Here is an 18,916-nt window from a genome sequence, read left to right as displayed (position 1 = left end):
ATTTTTGTCTTGCTCCTGATAGTTGCATGGGCATGTAGCAGCTGGATTGTGCAAATCAACTGGGGGAGAAGCAAAAGGGACTGGTTCTGCTCATGATGATGTCACAATGAGCATTGTCGAAAAAGGTCCAAGGCTACAACCTGTGCTAACTTAATTAGGGAGTAAATCCTGTTGAAATCAGTGGGACTTACTTCCAAGCAAGAATCTGTTGGATTGCTTAAAAAGTCATTTAGTTAAAACACTTATACACTGCCTTTCCAAAGAAGCTTAAGGTAACAAACAGCAGCTTAAAAATTAATATATCTGTGGACTGTGCAGCCAAAGCAGAAAAGATCTTGAACACTGGGGGATCCATTGAACATATACCATGAGTTTCAGTTACATAATCTGCATATCGTGTCCATGAACATGGCACATGCCAAACCAAAGTTGGTAAATGTGTGGCAGTTCTTTTATAAATATTCTTGTTCTCAGTTCTTGAACTCAAATATTAAAAAGATGAACTGGACCTTGACAAAGATCTGATCTATGGGCACTGAAGTAATGAGTGGATTGGTTTTGGTTTTCTTGTATCAGTTTGCTTCTTGCCTCTTTTAACATTGTTGCTGTCATATTTTCAGACATAACTTTGTAACCATGAGGCCTGGGAACACAGATTTCTTCTTAAATGAAAACTAATTTCTTCTTAAATGAAAACTAAGTAAACCTGCTTACATTATAAGAAAACTTAATGCTGTTGCAAAGTTTGTTAATTCTTTGTGGTTTTCTTTTTACAAGCAGAGAATCCAAAGAACTTTTAGATCAAACTCTGATGCACAGAAATCTGAGCTCCACCTTACTTTTCATGATGTTGTTCAGGCAAACACTGTAGGGCCAAACTATATATGACATGCAAAGGCAAACACACAATTATTTAGGAGATGTATTTCCTTGCCTTCCTGCACTTACAAAGCTCCTGGGGCAGCATACAGTGATATATACGATAAACCTAGAAAAAACAACAATATTAAAACAATGAAATCAATAAAACATACAGAAAGTAATCATGGCAATTTTAAAGCCATAAAACAGCACCAGTTTAAAAAAAACTGAAAAAATAACTCATCCCACATCAAAGGCACTCCAGATCAAATGGATCTTAATGTGTCATCAGAAGGCCAGAAGGGAATCGGGCAAAATGTGCTTCAGATGGTAAGAGTCTTCCAGAACCTGGAAGCATCAGCCCAGAGAACCCTTTCTCAAGTGCCTGGGGAAGGACACGGTATATAGAGTTTGCTGGGAAGTTTCTTTGGGTGAATAGAGGATGGCTGGACAGGGAAAAGACTAAGATATTTTCCTTCGATCTAGCACACCCTCCTAAAGTAAATATTAAAACAATGAGTGATAGGTAACCCCACCATTTTACTTGGCATTCCTCCCAAGCAACTGAGGCACAGGCAGTGCTGCTAGGGCTAGTGGTGCAGAAGAAAGCAACAGGCATGGCTTATGCCTGTCATCCTTCCAGACCTGCAGAGCCACCATCCAGGTCCAAGGTGAATCCCTATTATACTAGCAACAATGCTGAGACTTGACTTGCTCCAAGCATGTCTGATCAAGTACGGTCTTCACATCACACGCACACACGTGCACGCGCACACACACACACACACGGGTTTGCTGCCAGACCAAGATCCTCACAGACGTTGCATTTGAAGGTACATTTGGGTCAAAAAAGGTTGCCTATCTTGGTCTTCATTTTTGCATGCATGGTTTCATCCTATCCTTGGTCCAGTATAGAAACCCAGAAACAACTAGAAGGATTTTATCTTCTTTTAAAGGAATATTTCAAGGGATAGCACTCAGCTGAATTTTTGTTGTTGTTGTTGTTCAGTCGCACAGTCGAGTCCGACTCTTCGTGACCCCATGGACCACATCACACCAGGTCCTCCTGTCTTCCACCATCCTCTGGAGTTTGCTCAATTTCATGTTCATTGCATTGGTAACATTGTCTAAGAAACTCATCTTTTGCCGCCCCCTTCTTCTGTTACCTTCAGTTTTTCCCAGCATCAGGGTCTTCTCCAGTGAGTGCTCCCTTCTCATTTGGTAGCCAAAGTATTTGAGCTTCAGCATCTGTCAGCTGAATTACTCAATCATGTACAGACTTTTCAAGGGCCTACCTAATATTGGGGGCTGGTGGCCACTATAAAGGGGGCATTTTTAAGGATGGCCCCCAGATTGGGAACACATTTTATTCCATGACTCATGGAATCTAAGGCTCTGTCACCTTTAAGAACGCTTTCCTTAACCGTCTCTGTCCATTCAGGTCTTTTCTGAATAAGGAGTTTGTGCTGTTTTATGATTTTGCTGATCAGGGTTTTAGCTTTATCTGTTGATAAATACCTCTTTAAAGTTATTTTGTGTGTTTTTTTAAGAATACCCCTCCCAAAAAAATAATAAATAAGATTGAAGCAAGTTAAGAATTATCTTAGGACTCAGCAGCTGTAAATGGGCCCTCAGTACACAGGGGGGGAAAGTGAGCTTAGGGGGAAAGTAACTATACAGAGCCTGCTCCTTTTTGTTTCTATGCATCTAGTAAATGTAAGGCAAGCAGAAATTCAACGTGCAGTGTTTTCTGCCTTGGAAAGGAATGATCGGGAATGTGGCACCTGTAGAACTTTTGCCTGTGATGCAGCTGCTCAAGACCCAGACCCGCCATCAGAAGAAAGGTGGTGAGGCATTCCCTTAGACTCAATGGAAATATCTTAAGGCTTCCTTCAGTGCCACTCTGCCTGTAAGATGTTATGAGATCAGAAAACAATGTATCCTTCCTAGAGTAACCCGAAAAGGAAAGCAAATGCCTATCACAGGCCACTGTAAAATGTGTAGGCAGAAGCACTTACTTGGTTATTTAATACACTGGATTGCCTGTGCCGCATTTTTCATATGATCATGTGAAGAACAATCTCATTGTATGGTTTGGGACATATGATACAGTGACCTTGCTGAAACGAAATAGTTCTGGCTGTGATAAGTACACGGATGGGAGACATTCCGTAAGGAGCCTAAAAATTCCACTTTTTTCCCCATTACCTTCTAAATATTGTGTAGGTTGACTTTTTCTACGAAATGACCCCTGAATATTGTGTAGGTTGGTGAGTTTATCCCTTTGCAAATGGGACATAATTTGGATCTCAGAATTCAGTTGGAAACCTTATATTAAAAATGTTCGAGAAAATAGTCTCCCAGAATCACACACACACATACAGAGGCCTAGTCTAACCACCATTACCTCATATGATCCAGATTCGGGGAATGATGAGCAGAGATTAAATGACACATAGGCCCATATGCAGGCCTATTTTACTGCAGATTTTCAAAGCAGTAAGCCTTTAAGCTTGACTTCGGATTCTGTGCCTGCCTTACGCACCATTCTGTTTCCTCCAGTGTATTTATTTTGCAGCTGCAAATTAAACAATGAACTTTTCTAAATCAGGGTGGAATGTCACTTGTGACATGTGGCTTCCAAAGTTTTGTTGTTGTTGTTTTTAAATTACACAATTGCCCTATCACATCTGTGCTGTAGTGTCCAGCAAGCACCTTCCATTTAAATCATCGTGGTTCGGGTTTTGCACATGCATTTTAGTGTTAGTTTGTTGAAGGAAAGGGAACAGAAAGGAATGCAGGCAAAGGTGAAAAACCGATGTTGAAACGGACCAGATTTTTTGAAACTGGAAGCCCCATTTTGAACATTAGGGGATTCTCTGCTGTGTTATCAGCCATTGTGAAAAATGTGAAAGAGTCACACAATCTCATAATATGGGAGAACATACTGAGTGTACAGAATGCACGGTAGAACCCACTGACACTGGCATTGCAAGCTGTGATAGCTGGCAGTATGTGTGTGCACACGTGTAAAGTCAGCTGCAAGTCAACCACACTTTACACAGGGCTGCAATTTGTATGGTGGAGGAGTCCCCTGGCAGGATCTCTGGAGAGCTTTTTTAGTCTTATGCCACTACATTGAAAACAATTGGGGGGGGGGTATTTTTGCCAATGCCCTAGTGCAGCTACATAGTAATGCTAATTTCCTGCCCTTCCTTGCAAATTTGCATGGTTTTCTCTTTGTGATTCTCTAATTTAATCCTGCTCATTGGTCATGATCTTGGCAGTATTTAGTGCCTGTCCTGTGCAGATTGCACTCTATCCTCCAAATGGATCGATCCCAAGCAATTCTTAAATTCAGCAGTTTGCAGAAAGTCCACGTGGCTCAGTTGCCATTTTAATGTTAGGCTTCCGGAGACTGCCAAAATGCCCCCCCCCCAACTTTGTTCACTAAAACATTAAAGGGAAAAATGTTTTCAAAGCTTTAGGCTTCCCATTCCCAGTGTATCTCTCTCTTTACATCTCATGTCAATTTCATTCAGTGTTGACAATCCCTCCCCTTATTTTGTTTGCATGCAGCACTGAAATCCTTTTTTTTTTTTTGCACTGGGGACACTGCCATTTGCCTCCTCTCTGATCCCCCTTTCAAATCAATACCAGTAGTGAACTAAACCTTGTGCAGCTCCTTTTAAACTCCCCCCCATCATTTTAATTTTTTTAATTCAGTGATCAGAGACTAGCAATAGTCTCATATCACTAAAATCATGCCACTTGAAAAAAAATTAAATTTAAAAGCAAAGGAAAATGGAACTTATACACCGATGAAGGGGGGGATGGTGGTAGCTGCGGAGTGGGCAGAATGACTTTGATGTGGGCAGGGGAGTGACTAAGGGATGGCAAAAGGGCAGGGGGGAAATCTGAGGGAACTTGTACACTTTTTAATTACCTTTGGCTTGGAAGCAAAACAAGGGGAAAATCGGCACAAAAGCACTCTCAGAAAACCCTAGGGAAACAGCGACCAGAAAGCAAACTGAGTGCTGAAGGGAGGAAAATCAATGCAGAATGACAAAGAAAACCTGATGGACATGTACAGTGGAAGCAATGGAAAACACCTGTGCATAACAGGCCATAGAGATGGTGATAAGAGAGGTCAGGAATGCAATTCAGATCTTTAGAGCCCTCGCCCAAATATGTAACCAAAGGAACAGCCAGCCTCTCCTTGAAATAATAATAATTTTCTTCAGCATCTCTTAACCAGCCTCTGTGTCATCTCCTTTGTAGTCACCTCTTGGGAGCCTTTGTTGGGGACTAGGGAAAAAACATCGTATAATTTCCAAATCCTAGATTTAGCAGTGGCTGCTGCTACTTTCCCTTTATCCACCTCCAATAAAGATGTGAAATTGGGGAGAAACTGGATTGTGTCCCTAAACTGAAAAAGGGTCTAATCATTGCTGAATCTGGGTGTGTGTGTGTGTTCAAGTGGCACAGGCTTGCTTTATGGCCAAGTCATAGTACAGGATTTATTCTAAGACTTTTTTTTAACCATTACTGAATATGATGCTCTCCTGCAATCTGTTCACATGCATATTGGTGCTTTTTCTAGCTGGAAGGAAAGAAAAATGATAGAGAACTATGTTATCCATGTTAATTTTCTACTTCTTTTCGTCTTATTTTCTCTCATCTGTTTGTTTTTAAGAAACAGTCTAGTTCCTTGTTAAACCCCATATGCCCATCAAAAATTTAGCTCGTGCTGAAGTTTTTTGCACTGCACAAAATATGTCCATCTGCATATAAGAACAAACTCTACCATAGCCATGAACAGCCATACCCAGATCCAGATTCAGGATGAGTGGTCTCTAGCTGAAGATCCTTGTTTTCTGTTTCTTGACCTACAGGAAAAAGGGCAAGATTGAGCATGCGGAAGGGTTGCCAAGTCGGGTGTTGCACCACAGTGGGGGACTCCCGGTTGGCGTCTGGAGAGCTCGTGCGCAAAAGATGTGAAATTGGGGAGAAACTGGATTGTGTCCCTAAACTGAAAAAGGGTCTAATCATTGCTGAATCTGGGTGTGTGTGTGTGTTCAAGTGGCACAGGCTTGCTTTATGGCCAAGTCATAGTGCAGGATTTATTCTAAGACTTTTTTTAACCGTCACTGAATATGATGCTGTCTTGCAATCTGTCCACATGCATATTGGAGCTTTTTCCAGCCGGAAGGAAAGAAAAATGATAGAGAACTATGAGAATGATAGAGAATCCACGTTGAGGTGGGGCTCCCCCCGGGGCCCAATCCGCCTCCGGCGAGGAACGGGCCTCTGGGGCGGGGGTTTCCCCGCCCCCCAGGGGGACTTAGCAAGCCTAGGAAGATACCACTCTGGAGTAGGCAAGAGAAGGTCACATTCCTAAAATTTCTACAAAACCCAGCCAATCAAGAAGTTTAATAATGAATCAATTTGCCCAGACTTTATAGAACAAGAGGAGGATGCTTGGTGCCCCCATACTGAAAATTTACAGAACAAAAGTTCTTCCTCAGTTGTTGTATGAAGCTCCAACTTGGGGGGTTGGAAATTTTCAACTGTTAGGGGTTATTCAAAATAAATTTACTTGCATGTTATTTATTAGCTGTTCCTAATTCTACAGCATGTGTTATAGTTAGATCCCAATTGTCTTTGCTCTCAATATTTACGATAGCCCATAAGGTTGCTGTTACTTTTTGGCTGAAAATTCTTTTTTATCCACCTTCGGATTTCTTAACCTTGGCTTATGATGAGATGGAAGGAACTTGCCCAGTGTGGGGAACCCCTGTTCTGAAATTCTGTGCCTCTAGAGGACAGTGAATTCTGAGGTCCTGATACTTATTTATCATTGCATAGCTCTTTTCAGCACATCAAATGCTTTGCATTTATTAGATCATCCATTGAGCTTCCATGCATAGTAGATTTCGAGGTTAGAGGTCAGATTCTTCATATAGTGGGGGTGTACTGAACATAGCAGCTTTGCTTACACAGAACATGCAGGAATCTCCTCTTTGTGTAATGACATAAGATTAACCAGTGCTGCACAGATTTTGCAAGTTGCCTTTCTTCCTGCCTGGGTACAGTACAGTTTGGCAGAATCACTTGCCCTTTTGTAGGAGTCTGCTGCCTCAGAAAAAAGTGGTGAACCTCTTTGGGAAAGTAAATACATTGCAAAAGGACTATTCTCTCAATCGAGGCAGCAGTTAAAGTTCCATGACCACACTTCCTTGGGAGGAACATGAATCAGATGGTGTCACGGGGAGGGGGGGGGAGTCCTGTTTAGAACAGGAGTTTTTATCTCTTGCATGGTAGCAAAACTGCTGTGTACAGAACCTCCACTTCCATACACTTCAGCATTGAGTCACAAGGAGCCAGTTGGCAAGTATGAGCTTGCTCCCCGGCTGATTCCTCCTTGACTGTACGGCAGCAAACAGAAAGCACTTGAACTCAGCGGCATCCTCACTTGTTCCAGTGCTGGACCCGCTGGCTGGGAGGCAACCAATAAAGCAACCTCACTCTGCTCATTATTTTGCAAGAGCTGCAGGATTGGTTTGTTGTGTTTATCAAACCCGAGATCTGAAAAGAGTTAAGGCCAGCAGTATTCCTGACCAGTGACGCTCGCCCCATTGCGAGGCTGCATGGGTGGGACCAGGGAGACAAGAAAGGGATCGTAACAAGCTTCAGGCTCTGACCAAAGTCAGTCCCCAAATCCTGCATCATGGTTTTATCAGATTTCTTTTGTTCCTAGTATGCAATAGATTGGCCAATTCAGTCTGCAGCTGCGGGCTTATCCGCTTCACTGCCACCACCCCCCACCACCCATTTACCTAATATTGCGCTGAACAGCCTTGTGCAATTTTGGTAGTAGTTAAGCTTCAGGTGTAAAAAGGTAAAGGTAAAGGTTCCCTTGCTCGAAAGCCAGTCGAGTCTGACTCTAGGGTTGCAGTGCTCATCTCCGTTTCAAAGCCGAAGAGCCAGCGCTGTCCGAAGACGTTTCCATGGTCATGTGGCCGGCATGACTAAACACCGAAGCGCACAGAACGCTGTTACCTTCCCACTGAAGTGGTACCTATTTATCTACTTGCAATTTCTCGCTTTCGAACTGCTAGGTTGGCAGGAGCTGGAACTAGAGACGGGAGCTCACTCCGTCATGCGGCAACTCGGGTCTCGAACTGCTGAACTACCAACCTTCCACAGCCTGCAGTTCAGTGTCTTAACCACTTGAGCCACCGCAGTCTCCCTGTACCCTGCTAGTAATTGTGCCAGGTCAGTTTACTCCTGACCTATTTCTGTGTGGGGAAAGATTGGAGAAGTGGGGCTCTGCATTTTATTCTGAAAGTGTATCTGCTGTATACCAGTGTTACACCAGTGCTGCATCCCACACATAAAGTGTAGGCATCTTTAGAACACCAGTGTAGGATAGAGTTGCCAACTCTGGCCTAGGAAATAGTGCCATGTGGAAAGGGGCCATATGAAATCCAGAGGTCTGACTATTGAAGGACTGTGTCCTATGGAGAATCATTAATGGTGCTATGTGCTGTAAAAATTGGATGAGCTTTGTTGCCAGCTTGTGTGCCGTTTTGGAACTTTTGGACTTCGGAAGAGTTTTTTGGCTTGTGATAAAGGCTTCAGCTGAAACAAGGAACATCGGGTGCCTTTTCCCATAGCTGAGATCGAGTTACATGACTGTTGATTGGTATAGCAATATTGGAAGCCTTACAAGGCGGACACAAGCATTTGTATAATTCCTATACCATTCACTGGCTGTTATACATTGACATACTAATGTTGTAAATGAGTTGTTGAGCTGAAATAAGATATTGTAAACCCACCTGAAGGTGGGCAACCCTACCATATGAATATCTAAAGGCTGCACTTGATGTAGGCATGTTTCAGAAGTATTCAAGGAGGATCATGTTTTTGTTGTTGTTGTTCAGTCGCACAGTCGAGTCCGACTCTTCGCGACCCCATGGACCAGATCTCGCCAGGCCTTCCTGTCTTCCATCGTGCTCTAGAGTTTGCTCAATTTCATGTTTGTTGCCTCTATAACACTGTCTAACCATCTCATCCTTTGTCGTCCCCTTCTTCTTTGACCTTCAGTCTTTCCCAGCATCAGGGTCTTCTCCAGTGAGTGCTCCCTTCTCATTTGGTGGCCAAAGTACAGTAACAAATGGACAGTAACAAAAGGATAATGTTTACCATAAAAGCAATATTTGATTATTATAGAGAGAAACCCCAGCTTCACCTACCAGCTCAGCCACCACGGTTAGGAATGGATGGCTTGGTAGGTTTTTATATCATTATGATCCTCAAAACCAGGTGTGCTCTCTTTTTCACACCTTAAGGGAGGTGAGATCTATGACTGCCAGGACAAGGGTGTTTTCTGTGGCAGCCCCTTCCTTACAGAATGAGCTGCTGGTGGAAGTAAGGGCTGCCTCTGTCATCCATTTCAGACAGCACTGCAGAAGGCCATATTGTTTAGAGTTCAGTGTGGTTGTGATAAAGGCTCCTTTTATTATTACACTCCTCTGACCAAAGGTCTTGAGCAAATGGTGTTGAATTGTGTCAATGGTTTAATTTGTCGGGTTTCTGTACCATTTTAATTCACTTGTCTCACTGGAGACTGCTTTGAGCAACGAGGAAAAGCTGTATAGAAATCCTGTTAGGAAGTAAATTATCAAGGGGACAGCTTTTCTGGCACGAGGGTATGAATTTATATTTACTCACAATCGTTCCTGGCTCTTCCTCCAATGGCTCAGAGAGCCCACTTGTCATCCCAAGCAGTCCCTCATTCCAGTGGTTTGCAGAGCCAGGTTCACATTTAGCTTCAGCAACAGAAATGTATCGTGTGCCTTCAGATATCTATTTGGCCTAAATTATTTCATATTTATTTGAAATTATTTAGGGAGAATGCACAATAATTTTTTTCCTAATTGATTTTTAAAGATGATCAGGGAGAGTAGCAGACCGGTCCATGTATCCCCTGGACAGCCCAATTGCCCTGTGGTTTATGGACGGTGAAAAAAGAATATATGGGTCAGATCTTGGAGAAAGCAACATCAACAGCTAGTCACTCTAAGCCACAGGAGTGAACATTCTGCCACGACAAAACTAGTAATCTGCACAGCATGGCTCGTTAATGCTCCCAGCTCTGAAAGGGCCGTTCTCCGGGAAATAAGAATATGATAAGATATGAGACCTGTTATAATAGCTAAGGGATTGAGGCTGCCTCCAGATAGATTTTTCCCCCCTCCAAATGCAGAGCAGCATGTCTCCACGTTTAAAGGGAGCTTCTATGTGACTTGTGGGACACCTAGGGCTCTCCCCTTTTATCTGGCTCAAAAGAGGAACTAGAGGCTGCCAGCTGAGTAACCACGTGGATGCTCTGCCTGTAACCAATATGGAGAGGGGGGGGTGGAGCTATGCACTGCATCCCCCCCCCTTGTGCCCTTTAAAGGACTTTTTTTCCTTTTTCCAGCAGAGCTGCTCTGTAGATTCACACTCTGGTTTGGCTGGGAAGGGGGACGGGGTCGTTGTTAGATCGCAGAGGGGCCAGCATGCTTTTGGTCTCAGTGGTGCTTCTGAGCTCGGGTTGCCCACTCTAGGCTGGGAAATTCTTGGAGATTTGGGGGTGGAGTTTGGCAAGAGGAAGGATCTCAGTAGGGAACAATGTCATAGATCCCACCCTCCAAAGCAGCCATTTTCTCCAGCAGAACTGGTATCTGTAGCCTGGAGAGGGGTTGTATTTCTGAGTGATCTCCAGCCACCACCTGGAGATGACAACCCCATAGCCAATGCTACAGAAGGAGGGAGCAGCATCAGCAGTTAGCAGCATGGGGCAGGGCACCTGGACACTGTTTCCACCTTCATCCACACCACTTACTTCTGCTGGTGCCACCCCACCGTGTAGGGTTGCCAACTCCAGATTGGGAAATACCTGGAGATTTGGGGGGAGGAACCTGATGCCAGCGGGGTTTGGGGAGGGGAGGGACTTCAACGGGATAGAATGCCATAGAGTTCACCTTCCAAAGCAGCCATTTTCCCCAGGTGAACTGATCTCTGTCACCTGGAGATCAGTTGTAATAGTGGGAGGTCTCCAGGTACCACCTGGGGGTTGGCAACCCTGTCACTGTGTGGAAACAGCCATAGCTGTGAACCAGGAAGTCTCTGATACAAACTTTGCATCTGCTATGAATTCACTGTGCTTAGGTAAACTGGTGTTTGCTCATTCCAGTTCCCCAGATGTGATGCAGGTATGATAGAACTGGTTTTACAAGGTAGTGGTAAGGATTGCTGAGATAGTCTATGATATCGCCTTTGAACACTCTAAGTTGCTGGACGTATTCTGTGGACTGTTGAGGGAAATTGCTTTGAAGGTCTTTGGGGGGGGGCAAAAAAGTCATCCAGAAATTCAATAATAAATCAGAGGAGGAGGACTGCTTTGAAAGAGAAAAGAAAAATTGCAACCCTGTCTGTAATACCTCTCATCACCAATACTACATTCCCCTGCACTGCTCCTATCACTACAAGAGCTCCGCCCACTGCCTCTGGTAATGCTAGTATTGGCGATGAGAGCAGGACATGCCCCCTCTCATATAGTGTAGGTACGCATTTCATACATGTTAGGAAGGAAGGAAGGAAGGAAGGAAGGAAGGAAGGAAGGAAGGAAGGAAGGAAGGAAGGAAGGAAGGAAGGAAGGAAAGTAGAATGTCAGCTGTAGTTTGAACCTAACAGAACCCACTACATGCATTTCAGGGCCAAAACATGATATCCTTCTGGCACTAAGACACAACACAATAAATGCACCACCACTGCATTCAGGGCAGTGTGAGTTTATGCAGCAGGTAAGGGTTGGAGCTTCTGCTTGCAAACTCATCAGCATGCAAGAAATTTCTCTAGGGCTAGAGACAATTTCACTTCTTGTTTCTTGGTGGATTGGTATTTGCTTATGATTCTCAGATCATGGGATCAGAGGTTTGTGGGATGGGAGGGGCTTTTAGAAACCATTCTTTTTCCTCTTGTTCCCATGCAGCCAGTCTGAGATAGCATCTTGAAGGTTTAGCAGAGAATTCTAGTGCAAATGAAGTGGGCAGGGCAGATGTGCAGGGCCTTTTCACAGTAGCCCCTTCAACCCTGCAGAGGCATCACTGTTCCATGATGATATGGAAACACTGGTACAGCCATGATTCGACTAATAGAGCTCTAGTAATGCTACATTTTCCAGTCTTTTTAATCTTGGGGTTGCTGTTTTATCTCTTGTACTGTTAGCCATTTTGGAGCATGGCCCAAAAAATGGCTTATGCAATCATAAAACAGAGAAATATTCCCATTAAGATATCTGCAACACCCATCTCTACAGTGAAAGTCTAAAAGACTTCGCCAGCAGTTGAAAAATAATGGGGGAAAGGAACATTTTTGTTCTTTTTCATGGCAGTACTTCTGTGGTCGCAGGGGCACAGCATGCCCTCTGGTTTGTGCTGAGCCCATAACTCACTCACAAGTCACTGCACAGCTCAGTGCAACAGGGTCAAGGCACTGATTCCCCTTGAGCTCAACATTTTAGTGTTTCAACAAGATTATACACACACACACACACACACACACAATTACATTATTTATATAGTCCCAGGGCAGATTACACAGTGTAATCAGATGGGACATGCAATAAGCAATGTAGTAAGATTGGGATTGCAGAACTTTGAAATGAATCAGAAACTTGAGAGAAAGCTGAAACGCAGTATGTTACATTATGCAGAAATTAGATATTAGGACAATATAGACAGCAAAAGATAGTATCTACATGCACACACATGTACATGAACTGTAACGAGGGTAGAGACATGCCAGTGAAAACTAGGTGATTCAGTACACATTTCACCAGACCATACAGAAATGTATTGCTTCATTTCCACCCAGAAAAGTCAGAACAAATCACAACCTGGTCTTTAAAAAGAACGGAGGATCAAGGGGAATTCAGTGGAATGCAGCCGTTTGGCAAGTGACATATGGATTCTCTGTTATAACTGAGCAAATGATTGAATGTCAGTTCCAGGGAAAACAGAAGCAACACTGATGTGGCCTGATCAGTGCTTTAGAACTATAGTTAAGCCACATGCTCTAACTTTCCCTATTTACCAGGGACAGTTCCTATTTTCTGGTCCCTGCCCATGGTAAGTCACTGTTCCTACTTTGTCCCTAGGCTTGTCTTCTTGAATATTTGTGAATGTGAGCTACTACAATTGTCATTCTTTAGGGCTTAGCTCCTTCCACTGGGTTTTTGGAATTTAAATGCATGAAAGAGGGATTGCATGTGTCTCTTGTCCACATCTGTGTAAATGAGCACACATGAACACTAAGGCCCCATGCAGTGCTCAGCCTGCCATTTCACACATTGCAGCTGCTGTGATAGCTTGAGAAGCTGGTTACTCATTGAAAGGCAGGTTTTCTGCCATTTGTTCTAGTATCAAAAGAACAATTGTTAAGTTTATTTTTATGTTTTGGCTTTAAAATCAGTGGAGGACAGGATATTACAGAGCAAATGAGTACAGTATGCAACAGGCAGAACAAACTCTTGAAGCAATGTGCTATAGTGCCAATGGGGAGAGGGGACTGACAGTGATTCCTGGTATGAGAATTAAGCTATTCGAAACACATATCCCTATTTTCATCTGGGAAAAGGTGGGTTGTATTTTAAATTTACCTGGGTTTCTCTTTAGCATGGTTAGGGATGAATAGAAAGGAGGGACCATACAGCTCCCCCATAGGCTGTGCAGCAGTAACATCAGGGATTAATCACACTTCCTTGTTTCACAAAATCATTGATGGGAGGAGCCGCAAGAAGATCTGTCACTCTCCCCACAAGCGTGTACCACTGCGGGTGGCTGGGGATTTCCAGGAACCCTTGGGGTGGGCTGGTGAGAAACAGTGAGAAGCTTGTCTTCAAAAGGCCATAGGGAGCAAATAGCATGTGTGAGCAAGTTAGATTTTAAACAAAAACACAACACAACATATATTCTGAAAACTGAAATGTGTTTGGTTCCAAAATGATGAACTCATCAAGACTCTTGGCACTGAGATGAGCTAATGCCCATCCCTTGCTATATTGTGTCAGACTTGCCGCTTTCCAGTTTTGCTTTGTAAAATAGTCCCATTGGCTTGAACATGGGTGAACATAGCTCTGTCATAAGAACTGGTTCACTGCAAGGAACTCTGTGGGCACTTCCGTACTACAAGTTTATACCAATATAGCTGTCAGGCTTTCAATTTCCTCTTATAGTACTACCTGACTGTCTTATGTCAGTGGCTACCACCTACCTCTCAGAAGATCTGGTCTACTTTGGCTGTCAAACTGGAATGGTGTCTTTCAGAGCACCGATGTGACATCAATTATCTGCTTTCAATGGTTCCACCTGGTTTGTTCTGATCTTTCCCAGCTGTGTTTCTCTATGATCTTTCCTGATAGACTGAGGTCCAAGTGGGTTTTCATGCCGTGTGTATGGGAAGTTGCACATTTTCAAACTTCCACATTGGTGTCATTTTACTGTGTCATCTCCATGCACCCATCATTTTCCCATGTTGTGCCACTAGATGGCACTGTCTTTGGGGGCCCATAGACTTGTACTGGTCCAGTCTTTTGGAAACCTGGGGAGGGGGCTGCTGGTGCCTCTACCTCAAAATACAGGGGGGGGGCAAGCCCCAGATGCCCCTGGTTCAATGGTCCCCATAGGGTATAATGGAGCAAAGAAATTTCAGGTTTCATGAATATTTCCCAAATCAGAATACCATACTGGTATTGGTATTCAGGAATATCAGGAAATGCCAATATTTTTCAGGTTCAGTATACCCGAACCCGAAAAATACCGGGGATGGGTTGCACACCCCTAGTTGCTATATCATTATAGTATTATAGCAACTTGTTCTTGTTGTTAGCCATTCAGTCATATTCGACTCTTGGCAGTTCTGTGGGCCAGCTTTCTCCATGTTTTCCACTCTTGTACTGTTTCTTTGAGTTGTTCCATGCTCAGGCTGGTGTTGACTTTTATGGTGTCTAGCCACCACGTACTTTGGTGGCCAGATTTCCTTTTGCTGCTAACTACTAATTACTAAAAAGCCTGCAATATGTCCACCAGTGATGCAGGGTGGGGGGGGATATCAGGTATAAAGGGATGATGGAGGAAAGTACAGGGGAGACATCTGCATGGATGCTTTGTTGCTGCTATGAATGCCCTTGTATTCACAGTAGAAATGAATCCACAACAGGAATTGTTACCCTGTGGATGCAGCCTCAATCTGTAGCCACAGATAATCCACAAAAGTTAGACTGGCTCTCTGGAATCCTCAATGGCAAAGTTAAAAACATAAAGGGCCTGAATATCAGACTACATTAAAAATCAGAATAAGCTTTACATAAGCTGTAATTATGTCACATACAAAGTTGATGAACATGTCAAATGACCAACACAAGACCGTACGCATTTCAGCCTCTAGGGTCTTCCTCAGTGGTCAATAACACTGTTTCAAAAGGACACACATTCAGAAATATAATACATCGATCCTGACCAGGTGTTGCGATCTTATATATTTTGTGTGATATGATGTGAATTAATAAAGCAGGCCATGGATACCTTCTCATGATAACTGCACTCACACAAAAATCTCCATTGATGTTATAATCTGGTAAAGAGTTTCCAATATTTCTTGATGTGTGTGTCCTCAACCACAATTAAAATCAAATGGGAATATCTCTCTGGTATCCTCTTCAGCCTTGCATGTCCCAGATACCTTTCAGAGTGTGAACACATAGTTCAGAAGTCTGGCATATTCCAAAAGATGTAGATGTTGAAAGGGCAGCATATTAACTAGCCTTTAAAGGGTTGGGTTGTCTCCCAAAAGCATGTTTGTGGGAGCATCTATACATATCCTGGCAGAATGCAAGCCTTTATCCCTAAAATTCTGAATCTCTTCCCTCCTGGAGTTCTTTTTTGTCCTTTAGACATCTCTCTTGGTAACCTCCATTGTCAAAACTTCTCGAAGACCACAGGAAGCATCCCTTCACTATCAAGCTCAGAGGCCATAGAATGCATTGCCTTTGTATCAGTATGCCAGTCTTGCAGCTACAACCACATTCTCAAAAGCCCGTGGTCTTTAGGGTCAATCTATCTGTGATGAGTAAGTCTCCTCTTATTCAGTAGGGCTTACTTCCAGAAAAGTGCCCTTAGGGTTCTAGCCAAAATCGTGGGTCACAGCAGTCCTAAGAGCCAGAATCTTAGTTGCTTCTCTTGCTCTAATTACAGGTTCCTGGAACATGGAGAGCTTTGTGGATCGTTTTCAGCTGGGAGCACCTGTGGCTTCAACCCATTTCCTCACTGAGCACTACGGAGACTAGCAGCGGCAATAAAGTCCTCTGCTATGAAACACTTTGGCTTGCATCCTCTCCACCACCAATCGTCTCTCTTCATTCAGCACTAACTTGCCACTTCAGAAAGCTGCATATTGCTCACTTTGATTTACACTCCGTAAGATTCTAGCTTCTTTTTGCAAAACTGCCCCATGGTGTGAAGAAGATGGTGTCGGCAGCTCTAGCTGTCCAGAAATTCAACAGCTCATAATTGCTGTATAGGCCTAAATGTGTGCCTCAAATTCTTTTCCTATTAACATAGATGCATGAAGACAACAGTCCCACCACACGTGTGTAACGTACATTCTAACATGCGCACCCTCTCCCCTGTACCAGCTAAAATTGCCAGGGATGGGTCTTCTCCTAAAATTATAACTGCAAAATTTCCACTTTACTGTGGTAAAGTTGCTCACATCAAAGACTGTGTCGCTCGAAAATGCTATTTGTACATATTCCTCGCAAGCTACATGTTATACAGATCCCGTGACAGTATTCTCTTGAAACGGAAAAAGCAGCCTTAGAGGACTGGGGGACCGGTGAACTAGATCAGGGCCACAGCACCAAGGGCAGAAGGGGTTAACCCTTCTCCATGCATTGTTTCTTCAGTAAAAGCATGTGGCTGTGTATGAAAGGGTATGTGTGATGTTAATGGTGGACTGATGCAAGAAGAAAGAAAGGATTAAGCTTCCTCCTGTCCACTATCACCACAGCCCTGATCCAACTGACCCTCCCTTCCCTCTTTCCCCATATTTTTCTGGTCTTGGGGGGGGGGGCGGAGTTGAGAGCTCCATACTGCAATCCTATGCAGAGTTAGTCTAAGGCCATTGAACCTAAGAAGTGTAGACTGGAGTATCTTTGCACAGGATTGTACTGTCAGTCACAGATCTCCCACATGTGTAACTTAACCCTCATTGTACTAAAATAGTAATAGTTGGACTTGGTGAAACTGATTAAGTCAAAAGAGGAAATAGTCCAGAGCAGCCTGTAGAACATCACAGTAGACATGGGGAGTGAAGTATAACGGGGAGTAGAGACTTGAAGGTCTTCCAGATCTACCATAGCAGCCCTGCCAAAATTTCAGGCATGCCTAGTCTTGCATATCCCATACAATGGTACCGTTGAAAAGACTGAGGCTTCATCAGGGCTGCACCCCTGCTGTCCAGGAGCCTCACAACTTACTTTCGGGATTCCAATAGTACCGAACTGCCCATCTCTGCTGTCTTACCTGGCACTTCCCTTCCTCGTGTCCTTTCCCAGCATAACGAACTGTAGCTCTTGCTATTTGTGCATGCATGCTTTCCTCCTTTAAACAAACAGCTGTTATATATCTTAGCAGCCACATTAAAAAAAAGAAGACAATAGCATTCTACTGCGGTTTCCTCTATTTCTTACACTGCAGGGTTAGAAAATAAACTACTTCTTGCTGAACCTGGCAGGATTACTCAACATCACTGCAGCTATCAATATGTGTTTATTTATTGTTTATCTGGAGAATTCTTTTCTTTTGTATTTTTTACGTGTGAGTGTGTGTGTGCACACCTAGAAGTCATGGCGACCTCTGGTGACGGACCCCTACTGGGGGCCTGGAGGATATTCAGAGAGGTGGCTGAGTAAAGCCTGCCCCTGTCCTCCTGACTGCTGGTATTATCAAGGAGGTCTCCCATCCAAGCACTTGCCAGAGTCAACCCTGCTTAGCTTCCGAGAACTGATGAGACTGGGCTTGCCTGGGCTAACTAGGTCAGGGCTGGGGAATTATTTGGAACACGATACTGCATTAAGAAGGCCCTATCAATCAATAGACACTTCCTAAAATAGGTAAAAAGAGAGAGAGACCACTTAAAACAGTAACATATCATAAAAATGTATCAGCTGGAAAGGACCACATCACAGGTTTAGAAAACGTTTCAGTGACTCCCTCCCAAATAAAAAGGCCTTCACCAGTTCCTTCAAACAGGGCAGAGTGTACTTGATTAGTCTCTAGGGACAGTTCCATAAGAAGGCGTGTCACCGCCAAAGGAGTGAGTGGCCCATATCCAAAAATGTCATTCTGAAGACTTACGGACGCTTAAGTTCTTAAGAGGGGGTGGCAGTTTCTACCGATTCCCACTTTCTGTCACAGCCCATTTAGCCCCTAGTACTGACATCTTGTTCCAGGAGTGGGGGAGGTGGAATGTCAGAAACAGTATCAGGAGGCAAAGTCAGGGTAGCTGCTCTTTAGGGTCAAATCACAGGTAATTTCTGATAATGAAAGTCTAGCGTCACCTGTAGTTTCAATCTGTGTTTGCCTAACACTTCCTGCACTCCATCTAAATACAAACTATAGGGCTCTTTTGTCGCTTTCTGCCTTAGACTTCCAAGGACCTCAGAAGCTTTCAAGCCCTTGAATACTGCCAGGAACCACAAAACTGAGGCCAGCTGCATAGTTTCTTCCCATCAGCTCATAGTCCTGGTTGGCCTGCCCTTCCCATGTGACTACTGTATTCTTATTTGAATTAAAGCAATATGAGAAAATGCCACAAGGCCCTCAGTAAGAGCCTGGCCAATGGGAAAGCATTTCCTCCCTGGCAGAGGAAGAGGATGAGCCATTGCCTTGACCTCTGGTGTAGCTTGCATGCGAAAGGAAGAATTAGGTTGCCAACTCTGGGT

At 43.7% G+C, this 18,916-nt stretch overlaps 1 protein-coding gene across 1 annotated transcript in view; it reads left to right on the top strand.

Moving 5' to 3' along the window:
- Window positions 1-17,711, top strand: part of LOC107112986 (phosphatidylethanolamine-binding protein 4-like) — a 70,281-nt gene extending 52,570 nt beyond the window's left edge. Inside the window, exon 4 of the mRNA XM_015414189.1 lies at window positions 16,167-17,711. Within this exon, the coding sequence (XP_015269675.1) occupies window positions 16,167-16,258 (92 nt within the window). The 3' untranslated portion in view covers window positions 16,259-17,711. The remainder of the gene's footprint in view (window positions 1-16,166) is intronic.
- Window positions 17,712-18,916: the final 1,205 nt, after the last annotated feature.

The sequence above is a fragment of the Gekko japonicus genome, unplaced genomic scaffold (genome assembly GCF_001447785.1).
Source record: "Gekko japonicus isolate JY-2015 unplaced genomic scaffold, Gekko_japonicus_V1.1 scaffold9, whole genome shotgun sequence".
Classification (NCBI taxonomy): Eukaryota; Metazoa; Chordata; class Lepidosauria; order Squamata; family Gekkonidae; genus Gekko; species Gekko japonicus.
Note: the sequence above shows the minus strand (reverse complement) of the source record. Positions and strands in the feature narration are given on the sequence as shown.